This window comes from Triturus cristatus, chromosome 8 (genome assembly GCF_964204655.1).
Source record: "Triturus cristatus chromosome 8, aTriCri1.1, whole genome shotgun sequence".
NCBI lineage: Eukaryota > Metazoa > Chordata > Amphibia > Caudata > Salamandridae > Triturus > Triturus cristatus.
Window position 1 is genome coordinate 90,123,123 of NC_140591.1, and position 16,710 is coordinate 90,139,832.

A 16,710-nucleotide genomic window follows, 5' to 3' on the forward strand; every position below is an offset into this window, starting at 1 on the left:
ATCAGAAAGGAAGGAACCGATGTCATTGTGCTGAGGTGGTGGCATTGAAGGGGCCCCGAAGTCGCTTCCAGGGCGGGACAAACCTGATGCAGAGCCACGAGAGGCCACCTTCGAACATGTAAGGGAATTGCTGAGAAAATTCTCAGGATCCAGTCTGGTGCCTGGGAGTATTTATAAGGTGAGGAAATCTGTGGTTTAAAGTATCCAACAGAAAGCAAAGACACACTGGAGAACCAATGACTAGGGTAATATTGATAGGGGAAGGAACTATCACATTTGAATTGCAGAGGTGGACATGGTGGGGATGGCTCCTGTCAACGTTCCTCTTTGCAATCAGGAAACCTTTTCTCAGAAAATACTACATCAGACAGGAATAAACGGTATGCCATTTGGTGGGATGGAGCACAAAATACACCTCTTTGCAGACCGCCTGCTAATACTGACTGACCAAGTACTGTAGAGTATACAGGATATTCTGAAACATGGCATGGTCCCGCACTTCAAGGTTAACTTTAAAATAAAAACAACTGAAATCCTGGCTGCTGGAGGCTGTCTCACTCTTAATAGGCAAAGAAGAAAACTAGGTTTTGAGGGATCAATGTTACTCCTTATTTGCAGTTTTTAAAGAAAATTAAACGAACCCTTCAGAGAAACAATGGGAGACCATAAAAGATGACAAATGAGGTTTACATTGGAACTGCTATATTAAAAATAAGACTGTCACTGAGATTACTGTATTAGTTTCAGGCACTTCTAGTAGCAATATGCAGAAAAGATTAATCAGGCATACAAACTGCTTGTAACATATTCATATAGAATGGGAAAAAAAAAATTATCTTTAAAACAAAAAAAACCTCTAATGAACCAACACGAAGAGGGGCGGGCTCAACTGCCGAACACGTATAAATATTATATGGCTCATCACCTGTGGACAGTGCTTGAGCGATCACTATAAGCCACAGAGAAACAGGAGCTGTACATACACCGAGCTATTATAGGCTGATATATACTATGGCTTAGCAAGCAACACTGACCCAGGGTCGCAAGTGTCTCCAGCATTACTAGACAGCAGAGGAATATGGGATATCGAGATGTATGGATCACAACATTCCCATTTCCTTTCACCCCAATACACCAGACTCCTGATTTCACACAAGCCATAAGTTGGGATTTTATTGAGAAATTGAAGGTGGAGTAATGTAGCATGCTAGGAGACCTTTTTTTTTTTTTTTTTAGCAAAGGCCAGATAAAATAACCTGAAAATTGTATGAAAACTTACAAGACAAATGAGAAAGATTTGATGTCTTAATATGTGCTTGCCACGCCTTTTCCTCCAAAAAATCCCCAAAAGGCTTGATAACTACCATCAATAAATTACTCATGGCAACCACAAAGCTTTACAGGTGGACATGTATCGAAAGAGGTGGACGTATATGGAGGCCAGGGACGAATTGGAGGTGGGGATCAGACATACCGAACAGTGGAAGGGCTCTGGCAAAATCCCAAAATCAGTACGGAAAGTATAGTTAAATCTTGCTTTTTCGATTTCCATTATGAATCCACCTCCAGGATTGCGGTCCATCAAAGAAAGCTATATTCATGTAATAGTCATGAGACTCACTCCCAAAGGGACGACAAAATCCTGAAGATGTGTCTTGACTAGAACTCACATCTCCCTGTAAAAAACCTAACCACTGCATCCAGAGATTAAAGCGAGAGAAGTGTGATGGGTGGTTACTAATTTATAATCTTGATTTCACTTGCTGTCCTCATCACAAGGGAGTCTGCTCTGAATATGTAACTTTAGACTTCACATTATACTGAATTTTGGCCTCATCCTATTTCCTTTCCCATGCAGAAATCTATGAATAGAGATCCTCAGTTATTTCATCTGCCTCTCAGTCTCCATGTTGGGCAAGATGACCACTTCTTTACATCTCATTTCTTGGACTGATGACAAAAAAAAACAAGTGGTATTGCCTGTTAATTTCACAGAAAACAAAGAGTTCACAGGAAAAGAAAGAGAAAGTTAACACCTTTAAAATTAACATCCTTTTTTTATTCATGGACTCTAAATGTTTACACAGATCCCAGGTCAGAAAGTGAAAATAATTAGTTCCTGTATGTGCCTTCGCACAACGGCAACTCTTTCCACCTGGGTGGATCAAACGTAAAAGTAGTACAGTGAACATCGGTATTTTCAACACTGAAAAATAAGGGACAAACCAAGAGGCAGGAAAGAAAAACAACAACAAAACTAGAAGTGGTTTCAAATGGCCCTTATCTTTTAGGACCCGAAATATAGTACAATAAATATACAACTATAATTTTTAAACATCATCTGTGAATTTATTACACCCCAGTATCTTAAAAGGAAGGAGAACATCAACCTTAAAGACAGACACATGACCATAGGAGGAACAACTGGAAAAAGGGAAAATTGGTATAATGCCCCCCAACCCAGGTGGGCAGAAGGCAGGAGTTTTATACAGTGACTACTTTGTGCATTCGTACACACTACACTTAAATATGAGAGAGAAACTGTACATTCAAAGAGCTTTAAACCCTTGGAAAATTGGATTATGTGCCGGATCATGGTGGAGCACTACTACGATGAACTTCACAACAGAAATAGCCATGAAAGATTCTAAGGGGCGATGAACTAACACATGGCTTTTTACAGAGGTTTTTTGTTCAAATAACCCCTATGAAAACTATAGCAGCACCAAAACACGTTCCCTAAGAGAAAAAATTGTGACTTTCTTCATTAATTTGCCTTCAATAGCATATGCACCCTGGAGAACGCAGCATTAAAAAAATTATAATAAAAAAACTTGAAAAATACAACTTTCCCTTGTTCCAGCAACTAAATTAAGAAACCACCATCACGAATGAGAGTTCGGCAAGGTGAATAAATGTAGGGAATGTATGACAGCAGGACGAGGACCAATGGCCAAGCTCATGAAAAGGGGTATTTTTCATTGGATTGGGTACACCTTGATCAGTCAATGTCCTAGCACAATGGGCACGTGCTACTTCAAGGATCGTGGATTGCAAAGAGACGGAAATGTCATATGGTTTACAGTAGTTTATGGTTTTCTAACAGTTCCTTTTCTGAACCATCCTTTAATTGCAGGCTAAATTCACCATCGCCTAGCTTCTGTTACCTTTTGGAAGCAGTAATTCAAGGATGAGTTACCAAAACACTGGCAAGTTCACTATCCTTATTGTGATGTGATTCTTTTTTATTTTTTTAGAAATAACACAAACATTTTGCTAGATTTAAAGCACTTGCCAGATACAAAAGCCAGCTAGGAAGTCTCACAACAGACCTCAAGTCTTGGTGTACATAGATAGTGTGGTAGGGGTCCTAGCCCACTAGTTAAAATGAGAAGCTGATTGGGCCTTAATTAGGGTTTCTGAAGCGCTTCTACAGACCACTCTCCAGAGATGGGAACACAGTACCAATATACATCAAAGGCAACCATGTTTGACTTTGGAACTGAATTGTTTTTTTTTTCAACATAGTAGTTGCCATCAGGCTAACCCCCTCTATACAGCTCATACATACACATCTCAGGAGCTGATGGGAATGGTACGCACCCGCATGACCTGCCAAATTTACAGCTGCCAAAGCTCTCCCAGTAGTCACTTCAAACTATATGACCAAACACACACATTACCAACATTCTCACAGCACAGGTACAGTGAGGCTGTCACAACACTGGAATGCAAAGAAATTGTTTTCATATTCATTTTCTTTTAAGAGCTACAGAATGTGAAACGGTTGAAGGAGTTACTCCGGTCTACACACACACACATACACAAGCAGTCCCACGTCAAGCTCTGCACGGTGGGGAAGCAGCTGGTGGTCTGAGATGATGGCTAGAAAGGGTAACTGAGGGGAACATGGTTCTGCATTCTTAGTCTTCGAGGCTACGGAAAGCGTTCTGCATGTCCTCGAATAGTTGTGCATAATCTGCCTTAATTTTAGCTTCACCTTCTTTGACTGGATCCTAGTAAACAGTAAAAAAAAAAAAAAGGGCTGGTTAGTAGACATTACCCAGAATACACTGTTTTACATGCAAGATTGGTATATTCAACCACATGGAGCAGCAATCTTTTTTAGATCGTTAAACATCACGCATATCACTGCATAATCTAATGAAATAATTGCTACTTAACTCTAATAGTATTTGTTCAGCATGTACATTGTCAAGTTTATAAGCAGGGACTATAAGTACAGAGGCATGATTTCTAATAAGAAAGTGACCCTTCGTTACCACAGATGTTATATGAGGCTGAGAATTGATTCTTTAGTTCAAAGTTTGATTGGGTGAAGACGAAAGGTAAAAGTTTTAAAAATCTACTAGATATTCCTTTATATTCCATGAGTCACGCTTTATGAGTTGACGCTAATTTGAAATCCTGGAACAGTACAGCGGTGAACCTTAGTGTACAGTTTTGGCACAAAAGGTTAACTGCTCCTCAATCAAAAGTGTCTACGCTTTGCAGCAAGGAAATATGCCGGACTGAATCAAAGTGGGTATTTCTTAATAGCGTACCTTCTTAAAAGAATATACAGAAAACTACTGTGGACATGCTAAACCACCCCAAGGAGGTGATGGGAGAGTGGCTTTAGCCTGGGTCTCTTTATTCCTAAGAATCCACAACGGCCAGGTTAAATATCACTTTTTAAACCATCAAGATCAAGTCCCTGACACGCTCCCCGCAGTAATCTTGTGTAATGTGCATATGTTGAAGGCAGTGTAATGTCCCAGCTGCCTTCAACTGACTTCTGCAAAGCTACCAACAACGGGCAGATTAACTGAAAGGTGGAGCTGGGGTGTAGAGGCTTACAACAAATTGGTGACTCCTGGTCTACCATCCATAAATGGATGCACCAAGACAAGCAATTGTGGTGTAATCTTCAAGGAAAGGTTGCAAGAGTTTATTAAATCACATACCATTCCTAGGCGGGACCAAACCTTACTGACCATATTACCTTACTGCTATATATCCAGCCTGGACTATCATTGCCTTGCTAAACTACAAAGGGTTCTGCAAACCCTGCTCCCAACATCATATAAAGCACACTAATCATGCCTTGAAAGTCCTACACCAGCTCCAAGTAATGGAAAGCACAGTGTTCAAAGACCACTAGTTTTTGCTACTATTCGTATTGTGCTTTAGAGCCACAGCCCTGGTTAACTCACAACAACAACTGCACCTCACCAATCGATCAGTATGTAACATTTAGATGATAGGGGCATACAACTCTACACACAAATATCAGGCCTGCATAAAATCAACCACTTTTCTACTCAGACTAAAAATGAGTGAGTTGCTTTATTTGTGGAGGAATGAAAACTCATCTGTTGTACTCAACCCACATGCTTACAAGGCAAAGGTCTCACCAGCCGACCATGAAATGTAAAAAATTAATTTGAAAACGTTTGAACTCAAAAGTGTATTAATCTTTTTCAAGAATAAAACATATAGAGCAGAGTAGCACAATAAGGCACCTACCAGTAGGGATATGTGGGGGTTTTGCTGGAGTGGGGGTGTTTGGAACTTGTAGGCACTCTTTGTTCCACCCTACAATGCATTGTTAGTATACTCCTTTTTTGGTGGGGGTGGGTGGGGGGGGGGGGGGGGGGGGGGGGGGAGTTTTACATAGCACAAACGAGACCCGAAGGCATCAGAGCGCTTTTGATGAGCACCAGTTGTGTTACAGATGTATACAATAATTTTTGTTAGGCACGGGGAGACTAAGTGATTTACCCAGAATCACAAGATGTGGAGCGTCCCTGCTGATACTCGAACCCAGTTCCTCAGCTCCGAGGTCGACTGCTCTAGCCATTAGGCCATACCTCTCCCCTATTTATGCCAGTTGCTGCTGGGCAGGCAATCGGACAAGTGCATATCTTCTGTGCTGCAGTTACCAAATACATTTTTCCCTTCCAGCATCTTGTTATGATCTTCCTGTCACCGTGGTCGCGCGCCACACGCCTCGGTGGAATATTCACAGTGCCTATGTTCTATGGAGTTGACTGTGCGCTCGCGTCCTGTCAGTTGAGTGGCTGCTGGCTGAAGGATGAGGCGCGCTGATGCTATGTGCTGTAAGAAATAAACCTGTGGAACCTACACTGTGTTTCTGTGTCATGTTGCGGTTACATGTTTTTGGCGACGAGCTTCGGTCAGCGGAGCACATAGCATATAGCGATGAATCTAGACGTAGGGAGAGTACTTTACCTATTAGCGTTAGACCCTTTAATGCTGTCATTGATGAACTATCCACTGTCGCTGATCAGATGGTCATGCGTGGAGATAAGATAATTCCCCCGTTTGGCATTCGCAAAAGACTATTCAACTTAGCCCATGAAGGACACTTAGGGCAGGCTATTACAAAAAAACATTTGCGGAATGAATTCTCGTGGCCAGGCATGAATAGTGAGGTGGTTGGTTGGGTTGAAAGATGCAGTGAATGCTGTGAGTGTGAGAAGAGACTTAAGGTCGGGCCACAGTCTGTCCCGAGTTCTAGCCATGATCCTGGGGTGGTTTGGCATAGCATTTGCCTTGACTTCATTGGACCTATGACAGGAGTTCACCCCAGCAAGAGATTTGGCATGGTTGTAATGGATGTTCACTTTAGATGGCTGATTGTGTATCTGCTTCCTGAGCTTACCACTAGAGTCACCATTAAAGTGCTGCACACCATTTTCAAAGAGGAAGGTTTTACCACTGTCCTTATTACGGACAATGGCACCCAATTAACCTCAATGGAAATGTGCGAGTTTCTTTGTGAGTGTGGTATTAAACATTCCCTCACAACATTGTAAAACCCTCAATCCAATGGCATTGTAGAAAGAGCCAACCGTATGATTAAAGGAGCAATTGGTCTGGCGCTCACCAACAATCTTGACATTGAGGAGACCTTAAATGAATTAGTGTGGGCTTACTGTACCACTGAAAATTCCACCACTGGGGTGGTTCCCTTCATTGCCATGCATGGTAGAAAACCATCTTCCAAGCTTGTACCTGCATGGGTCAGAGAGTTGTTGGAAGGGAAGAATGAGTGGCAGTGATAAGGGTACTCTCATGCACGCTTCCTCTCTTGTATACTCCCAAAACAAGCCTTCTGTCAACCTTCTCGTGGGGGACTGGGTCAAAGTCAGATCTGGTCAATGGGTCAAAGGCCTATGCAAGTTTCGTGGTCCTTTGAAAGTTCAGCAGGTGCATCCTTTGTACGTTGTGTTGGCCAATGAAGAAAAATGGAACTTACGCAGAGTAGCCAAGTATCGCTCACGAGACCGATCTCCCAAAGCCATGGTCAAAAGGAATTCATGTTCGAGTTACATGGTGGCTCATGATCATCAATTGCTCAACAGTTTCCGCACTTGTACAGATATGAGAGTGCCAGGTCCCAGTGGTGACAATTTGAGTAATAGCCAAAGGTTCAATGCTGAGAATCCGGAGTCTCATGGTCCTCAAGACACATTACTGTGTCAAAGACCCTTGCGGGTCAGGAGACTTCCCCAACACTTGCATGATTTCATGGTGGGGTGATTTGTTATTATTATTATTTGTTCTTAGTGAGGTAGTTTTGCTGTTATGCTCTCACTGCTCCCATGCTCTGTTATCATGCCTTTCCCTTTTCCCCTGTTCTCCTCCTCCGCTTTTTCTCTATTCATTTGCTCTACCTGTGTGTAGAGGAAAGGGGGGTATGTTATGATCTTCGTGTCACTGTGGTCTCATGCCACGCGCCTCGGTGGAATGTTCACAGTGCCTACGTTCTATGGAGTTGACTGTGCGCTCGCATCCTGTCAGTTGAGCGGCTGCTGGCAGAAGGATGAGGCGCGCTGATGCTATGTGCTGCAAGAAATAAACCTGTGGAACCTACACTGTGTTTCCGTGTCATGAGGTTACAACACATCTCCCGACTCTTCAGGATATAGTCACATACTAAGGTGGGCAGAAATGCAAGGAACAAATCGGGGCGTAATTGGATAAGGGTTGGTGTGCATAAATGTAAGAAAACGTATAGCCTTCCGTTCTGTGTCCCTCCCTCATCTATGTGAAAGGTATCTTTTTAAAAAAATCTTTTTATTTGTTTCACAACTGCAACACAGGAATCAAAAACCCAAGATAACTGTACAGTCTCCGCGACAAGTGGGAAGCATAGTAAAGTGTTGTATATAAGCTCAGGACATCACATCATGCGATACAGGAGAAAGAACAGCAAACAATCAGCATGTATTCATATCACAGTACTACAGGATCTCAGAACATTGACATTCTCAGTATCCACAATAAGCTCACCAGCCACCCCAAACATTCTCCCATTTCTGTGGGCATTCCCTACTTTTTCTACTTTGTGACACCAGTCCATATCCAATTCCCAGTCAGTGACCTTGGGGTTGTGTGGAGGCGCACCACGCATGTGCCATGCCCCTCGTTAACCATAGCTTTGTGTACTTGAGCCACACCCGTTCACCCTCTATATCTAACAGGAGCATATTGCATCTAACGGGATCTTCAAGCCCTTTACCCGTGCCAATACTCGTGTCACCCCCTCCCAGTATGTCTGAATGACTGGGCAGATCCAAAGTATATGGATAAAAGGGCCCTCTTGACCACAGCCTCTGAGACAATGAGTGGAGTTCCCCTTTCCCATTAAGTACAGGAGAGTTCTAGAGTAGTAAGGACTTTTCGATATGCGAAGTTGAATTAATCGGAACCCTGTCCTAATTGCAACAACTCGTGGGCTCTGCAGGGCCAACTCCCATTCATCTTCATCGAGTTCTCCCACGTCTTCAAACCAGTTATGTGAACGAATCTCAAGCAGCTGAGAAACCATGTTGACTGCTTAACAAAAAGGCCAAATGCAATAAAAATGTTTTAAAAAACACATTATGGAAATCCAACTATGTGTTGGAACACTTGGTTGGCGTGCATAAGAATCACAGAAGGATAGCTTTGATGGCAAACTACTGGTACTTGCAGGTACCCTTTTTTGTTTCTACTTATAGGGCCCCCTCTCACCTCCAACCAACCAGCGCCAGGATGCTCCTTACGGAGTGGCAGTAAGCGCTTTACAAATACCAATTTATATTACATTACATTTCAGCATGGGATGTGAAGGAAAAAGGATGGGAAATTGGGAGGGGGAGAATCTTTAATCTTGGTGTGAGCTGTTGAAGAGCTCTTATTAGGCCAAACAAATTGAAGATCAATGGGAAGGAGGACGGAACATTGGGAGCACCACAGATATTTCGCTTGAGGTTGGGGGTAGATGACCTGTCTTAAGCGCCTCACTTCAGACTTGTAAAAGATGGGGTAAGGGGCTGTAAACTTTATAAAATTCCTCAGTGAACCTATTTGAACCGGCGATTTTCCACCTTCAGGGAAGCTTTTAATTGTGCTTATACTTTTGCCAATACTGATGAGGGTTCCCGATGGTTCTCTCAACTCATTATCAAGGCAGGCATGGGAAAAGTCATTAAGATAAGTAGTAATGGCTTCGGATGTTGATGTAGTCTTTGGTTATATAACGAAGTATCATGGGTAACAAATTAGACCCTTATGCTTTCGTGAGTGATAAGAGCAACAACCATCAGGGCAATGGGATGACATCCTGAGTAATTAAGAACGGGTCCTCCTAGGCAGTTCACCTTCTTCTTAGAGATATACAAGGGCGTATTTGTCAAGGTATTTCACCTCACGCTCCACCCTTCTCTAGGTTCTTGGCGCAATTTATTAATCTTCCTTAATGAGTCTTGGTGGGGGGCATCAGTATTTTGTTTTTCTAATGTATCAACCTCTACCTCATGCTTGTGCAGTTCACCCCTTATGTATTTCAGTAAAGCAGAGTGTTTAGCTATCACCATACCCTGCACACACACTATAGCCTCCCAGAGGGTACACTAATTATCAACAGATCCCATCATTTTGTCAGATAATTAAGTAATTAAGTTTTGTAGCTTCCCATTGAACACATGATCATGTAAAGTCAGGCAAGGAAACCTGCAATCCTCGGAGTGTGGTAAAAATCAGCACTATTTCAAGTTCCAGTATCACAGATGAGTGGTCAGATAGTGTGCATGGGATATAGTTCACACCCGACGCTCAGCCGGCAATTGCAGAGCTGGGGAACTAGTAATTGGTCCTAGAATTATTGTTGTGTACAGTTGAGTAAAAAGAAAATAATTTCTCATTAGCCCTCGAGTCTCCACACATGCCAGTATATATATAATAATATCCTGCCATTAAAAACTGGGGTGTCTCAACGTTAGAGACGTGTATGTTCACAGGTGTACACCGTCACTCAAAGAGTACCAGAGGCAATCAACACTCTGCCATCAAGATCAGAGTACACACTCCTCAAAATAAAGAGAAGAGTCTTTGCAATAAGAATGGCATCTCCTCGTGCTTAGATACTAAATACAGAGAAGCAACAACACAAAGCCCTTTTGGAAGCAAAGGACCAAGACCACTGGCATTCCAGGTGATACACCTGAGTTTTGCTTTTTTGGACCTTCTTTATCAGAAAGAACAGTGAGGAGTCAATAGTCAAGTATCCATGTCTAATAATATCATCCTGCCTGGTCTTAGCATAGGAGGTTGCACAACAGTCAACGTTACACAACTTCCTCCACACATACCCAAACTTGCAATGTACATAACCCAAACAGTTTAAACCTAAACGGAATCATATATTTGTCTTGTGGGACACACAAAGAGGTGTGTGCCACCACCGGGCACCCGTATAAGACCGCACTAGTAAATTAATTGTAGCGGAGGCACATCAGCGAAAAAAACGGAAAAACCATGGGCAACTAATATATGAGGTAGGTAAGTAACGTTTGTAACAATATGCAGTATGTTAACCTGTGGGCATTAATACAATCATATTGCTTTATAGGAGCAAAAACATATGTTATTCGTAGAAACATGAGGGCCTTAGAGGCTAAATCATTCCACATCACCACATCATTTTGGTGCACCTGTGATCCAGGTACTTTTACAGTATTTTTCTGTCTGGCGAGTTTCTTGCAAAATATATAGGCGTCGCCTGGTCTTGTGAAGAAGATTGTTAGGCATTCTGAAACTCCATGGAGTTTGGCAGGATACTGCATAGATTAGGAAAAGTGTGCACCACACTGGGCTTGTCTAGCTTCAGGAAATAAGTGTTTGGCCTCCTTGACCCTGGTGTAAAATTTGGAAAGAAATAGATCCTAGCTCCCTGATATTCTATAATGCCATGATCTCTGGCTGGTCATAGGACAAGAACTTGACCTCTAAAGTTCAAGAGTTTGCCAATCATGGAGTATGCTGGGGCCAATGGCGGTGGCCTCAAAGCTCCCTGTCTTCAGGCAGGTCGCTCCCCCACACCGCACACCTCCGCCAGTGGGAAGGTGTGTCCTTGCTGCTTGTTACTGCCGCAGGTTCGAGGCCCCTCTGCCTCGGTAGGCCGGTACTGTTGCTTTTGTTTTTACTGCCTGTGTATTTTGTTGTGATTTGTTTCTGCTGCCCTGTGTATCTTGTCACCCTAGTTTTCCCCCGCGCCCCCGTGTCCCGTTTTGCCTTCTGTAACCAGCCCCTGCCTCGCCCGTTTTTCCTGCACCTGCATCCCTTGCGGCCCGCCCCCTGCTCACCCATTCCCCACACCCCTCCCGCCTCCCAGCTGCTCCTCCTTCCCACCTCCCTTTATATGGCAGCCGCTGTGCAGCCGCGCCGCTGGCGTGCCTAGGGCAAGACAATCTGCGCTCGTCCGTGCCTGGACCTTGCCCAGCGCCAGACCCCCGCGAACGCCACGACACCAGACGCTGCTATGACTCCAACAGCCTCCATGCACTCAACACCGGACGACCGCACACCTGCTTCCTGGCCGCCCCGAAGCACACCAAAGGACCTTTCTCCTGCCGGAGCTGCAGCTTCACCAGCCTCCGAGCCGCCAAACCACCCACCGTGACAGGACGCAACCACCTCAGATGCATACTACTGAACACCTGCTCCGCACGCAAACACGCAGTCGAACTATGGAACCTGCTCGACACATCTTCCCCGGACACTGCCTTCCTGACAGAGACCTGGATGAATGTCTCCTCGGCAACCGACATCGCCATAGCCATCCTGAACGGCTACAAGATCACCCGCAGGGACCGCACCAACGGAGTAGGAGGTGGAATCGCCATCATCCACAAGAACACCCTCAGGGTCTCAACCAGCTCCGATGACACCCTCAGCACCGCTGAACATATGCACTTCCAGATCCACACCGATCCCAACACCACCCTCAGAGGAACTCTCGTTTACAGACCCCCCCGGACCACGGCCTCAGTTCAGCGACTCCATCACAGACTTCGTCAGCACGCACACCCTTGCCTCCACGGACTACATCCTCCTCGGAGACCTGAACTTCCACCTCGAGAACAACAACACCACCAACTCCACCACCCTGATTGACAACCTCGCCAACCTCGGACTCAGACAGCTTGTCACAACACCCACCCACTCTGCCGGTCACATGCTTGATACCATCTTCTCCGCAAGCCCCCACGTCTCCTTCAGCCACACCACCAAACTCCACTGGACCGACCATCACTGCATCCACTTCACCTTCCAGAAACCCACAACGCACCACCGCACTCAACAGATCCCCCGCCACAGCTGGAGCAAAATCACCGAAGACCAGCTAAACACCACCCTGGCTGAAGCCCACCCACCGACCCCGCCAACATTGCCGCCCGCAACCTCAGACGTTGGATCGACAACTGCGTCAACACTCTCGCCCCGATCAAGAAACCCTCCAACAGACACACTAACAAGAAAGCCAGCTGGTTCACCGCAGACCTCCAGGCCTCCAAACAAACCTGCCATACACTAGAGAAGAAATGGTACCGAGAACAGACACCAGACAGCTACGCAGCTCACAAGAACGCCATACGCAGACACCATCACCTCATCAGATCCACCAAAAGGGCCTCCTTCAAGGACTGACTCGACAACAACGCACACAACAGCAAAGAACTCTTCAACATCGGAAGGAACTCTGCAACCCCAGCTCCAAGACCAACGGCATCCCACCATCGCAAGACCTGTCCGACTCCCTCGCCACCTTCTTCCATCGCAAGATCGCAGACATCCACGACAGCTTCAACAACCTGACCACCCCAACAACCACCGACACCTCAGACCCCGCGGCCACCACCCACATCAATCCCCTGCTCACCCGGACCAACATAAACGACAACACCACCATCAAAATCATGAACACCATCCACTCCGGCTCTCCGTCAGACCCATGCCAACACCACATCTTCAACAAAGCTAGCGCCACCATCGCACCCCACCTCCGCAAGGCCATTAACATCTCCTACGGGAGCGAGACCTTCCCGGAGAGCTGGAAGCTCGCCGAGATCAATGCCTTACTGAAGAAACCCAATGCCGAGGGACCCCAAAAACTTCCGGCCCATCTCCCTGCTCCCGTGAAGGTCATCGAGAAGGCCGTCAACAAACAACTGAACCGCTACCTCGAGGAGAACAACATCCTGGACCCGTCCCAGTCCGGGTTCCGCAGCAACCACAGTACCGAGACTGCCCTTATCGCTGCCACCGATGACATTAGGGCCCTGCTGGACAACGGCGATACCGCAGCCCTTATCCTCCTAGACCTATCAACCGCCTTCGACACTGTCTGCCACCGCATCTACGCACACGCCTCCACAACGCAGGGATCCGAGACAAGGCCCTGGAATGGACCACCTCCTTCCTCTCCGGCAGAACCCAGAGCGTCCGCCTTCCGCTCCGAAGCCTCCGAGATAATCTGCGGCGTACCCCAAGGATCATCCCTCAGCCTGACACTGTTCAACGTCTACATGGCACCACTTGCCCACGTCGCCAGACTGCACGACCTCACCATCATCTTCTACGCCGACGACACCCAGCTGATCCTCTCCCTTTCCAAGGACCCCCTCACTGCCAAAACCAACCTCCAGGAAGGAATGAAAGCAGTCACCGAGTGGATGAAGAACAGCTGTCTGAATCTGAACTCGGACAAGACAGAGGTCCTTATCCTCTGCTCCACCCCCTCAGCCTGGGACGACTCCTGGGGACTGTCCGCACTGGGAGCAGCACCGATACCCACCAATCACGCACGCAATCTGGCGTTTATCCTCGACTCAACACTCTCCATGACCAAGCAAGTCAACGTCATCTCATCCTCCTGCTTCAACACCCTCCGCATGCTCCGCAAGATCTACAGGTGGATCCCCACCGAAACAAGAAGAACGGTCACCCAGGCCCTCGTCAGCAGTAGGCTGGACTATGGAAACGCCCTCTACGCAGGAGCCTTGGCCAAACTCCTGAAACGACTACAACGCATACAGAACGTCTCTGCCCGCCTGATCCTCGACATCCCGCACAACAGCCACATCACACCACACCACACCTGAGAGACCTGCAGTGGCTTCCTGTCAACAAGAGGATCACTTTCAAGCTCCTCACCCACGCACACAAGGCGCTCCACAACACCGGACCGGCATACCTCAACAGACGACTCACCTTCTACACCCCGAACCGACAGCTCCGATCCGCTGACCTCGCCCTCGCCACCGTCCCTTGCATCCGAAGAGCGACCACCGGCGGCAGATCGTTCTCCCACTTCACTGCCAAGACCTGGAACACGCTCCCCATCCTCCTACAGCCGACCCAGGACCTACTGACCTCCAGGAGGCTCCTCAAGACCTGGCTATTCGAGCAGTAGCAGCACTTCCCCCCCCCCCCAGCGCCTTGAGACCCTCACGGGTGAGTAGTGCGCTTTACAAATGTATTGATTGATTGATTGATCTATGCGCCCTTTCCACAACAAAGCACTGCAAATGCTACTCTCTGCCAAAAAATGTCCATATGCAACTATCCCACCAAAGCTTAAGGTTTTTTTTAATGCAGTAGTATCAGCAAACCCTAAAATGTCATTATCATTGTGCTTCGATCATGCCTCAAATTCCACACTTATGGTCTGGGATATATTTCTACTGATTTTGCTGGTCCAGTGAGTAGATCATTTAATTACTTTAATCCATCTTCAAAATCTAATATGCGCTGTTCTGCCAATCAAGTCTTCCTTTATTTGGTCAATCTGTAATGTCATTGTGTCAATTTTCTGATCAACTGATTTAAGGTGAATTTTCATGTAGTTTATCCGAAGGTAGAGTCCATGACATAAAACTTCCCCCTCCCCTCTAGAGGATTTCCTACCCTCAAATGTGTGCTTAGGTTGTTTGGCTTCATTTTTCCCCCATAACGTCTTCCAATTACCCCTAAATACTACTTCAGGAGATAAAGTGTCATTAATGGCACGGGGTACAATCACCAAAAGCAAATAGGCACCCCTGCAGCCATGACACAATTGCAGCAGGCCTTAACTTGCATTTGTTGTGTGCCTAGTTTAAGATGATTTCACCCTCTTCAGCCGACAACAAGGATAGCTGTGTGGAGCGGTATGGGAGTGGGGATACTGGGGTAGTCAGTAGGCATTAATAGAGCTCAGAATATGCAACAGACCTCCTTAGAATGGCACCTCAGATAGATTTTTTTGGCCCAAGGTTACACGTACCTCAGCTTGAGCAGTCATGTAGAAGGAGACAGCAGTGTCAGACCAGGAACGAACAGAAGCCATCCCTGCAGTACAACAGGTCGGATGAGGTAAATGCATTGCGAGCAATGTCCAGGAGCCGATCGGGCCTACTCCAATGCCCGGGGTAGTGTCATTAGGCCCAGCGCATATCATGAAAAATGGATGCCATAGCAATCAAGGCCACTCGCTGCCAGGCCCGCATCTGAGCCCTGGATGTCTCACCGCCCTGTTCTCCCACTGGTAGTCCCTGCAGCTGCAAAGCAGCAAAAAGGTAGTCCCCGCTCCAAGGGGAGGACCAGTACACAGCAGCAGAGTGATCACCCACATCAGCCATCTTCAACCCCCTCCCCCCAGCCTTGCTGCCAGTGCATCACAGGCTTTTCAGGCACATGACACTCAGCATAGGATAAGAGTGCAGGGGTGGGTTTTTATAGGTCAATGCCTCCTCATATTGCTAGTATTTACCAGATTTTGTGGCATTAAACTAGAACTAAAGCCTTACGTAGCCATCTTGGCAGAAATGTGTTAGGAGATAGCCTGAATGTTCTAATGAGCCAACGGCATGCGTGGGGGGTGGGTTGGATGGGGTGGGTTGGATGGGGGGGGTTGGATGGGGTGGGGGGGAACTTGTTGGGGTGTTTGATGATTGGGGGGGCGGGAGGGATGTTGGGAGTTCCCTATTTGAACCCTGTTATTGGACTGTAACTGGTGCGGGGACGATCCGAGTTATATGCTGAATTGCCCAAGGGGGGAGGGCTCAGGGGAACGCTTTTTGGGGCTCCTTGATGGGAATGTTTGACCGCAGCCGGCTCCGGGAGGGCCTCAGGAACGCTAATGGCTGTAATTGTAATGCATATTGCCTTCCCACCTGCTTCCTGCTTCTCTGTATTGCCCATGGTGCTGCTCATATGGTTTATTTTTCCGAACATCAATAAAAACTTGTTAAAAAAAAAAGTGGGCATCTTGGGAGGCGACCAGCTACGCGCCTTCCCCTCTCACTACCGCTTTAAATGCACCTCTGTGTGTTTCATTTTAAGTATCCGCCAGTCAGTTTTTAAAATCTTCCTCAA

At 46.3% G+C, this 16,710-nt stretch overlaps 1 protein-coding gene across 5 annotated transcripts in view; it reads right to left on the reverse strand.

Annotated features, from left to right (window-relative positions):
- Positions 1 to 2,037: 2,037 nt before the first annotated feature.
- ATP6V1A (ATPase H+ transporting V1 subunit A) overlaps positions 2,038 to 16,710 on the reverse strand; it is a 281,914-nt gene continuing 267,241 nt past the window's right edge. For all 5 annotated transcript variants that reach the window (XM_085621083.1, XM_085621087.1, XM_085621084.1 and 2 more), the window contains one exon: positions 2,038 to 4,016. In XM_085621083.1, the coding sequence (XP_085477209.1) occupies positions 3,924 to 4,016 (93 nt within the window). In that variant the 3' untranslated portion in view covers positions 2,038 to 3,923. The remainder of the gene's footprint in view (positions 4,017 to 16,710) is intronic.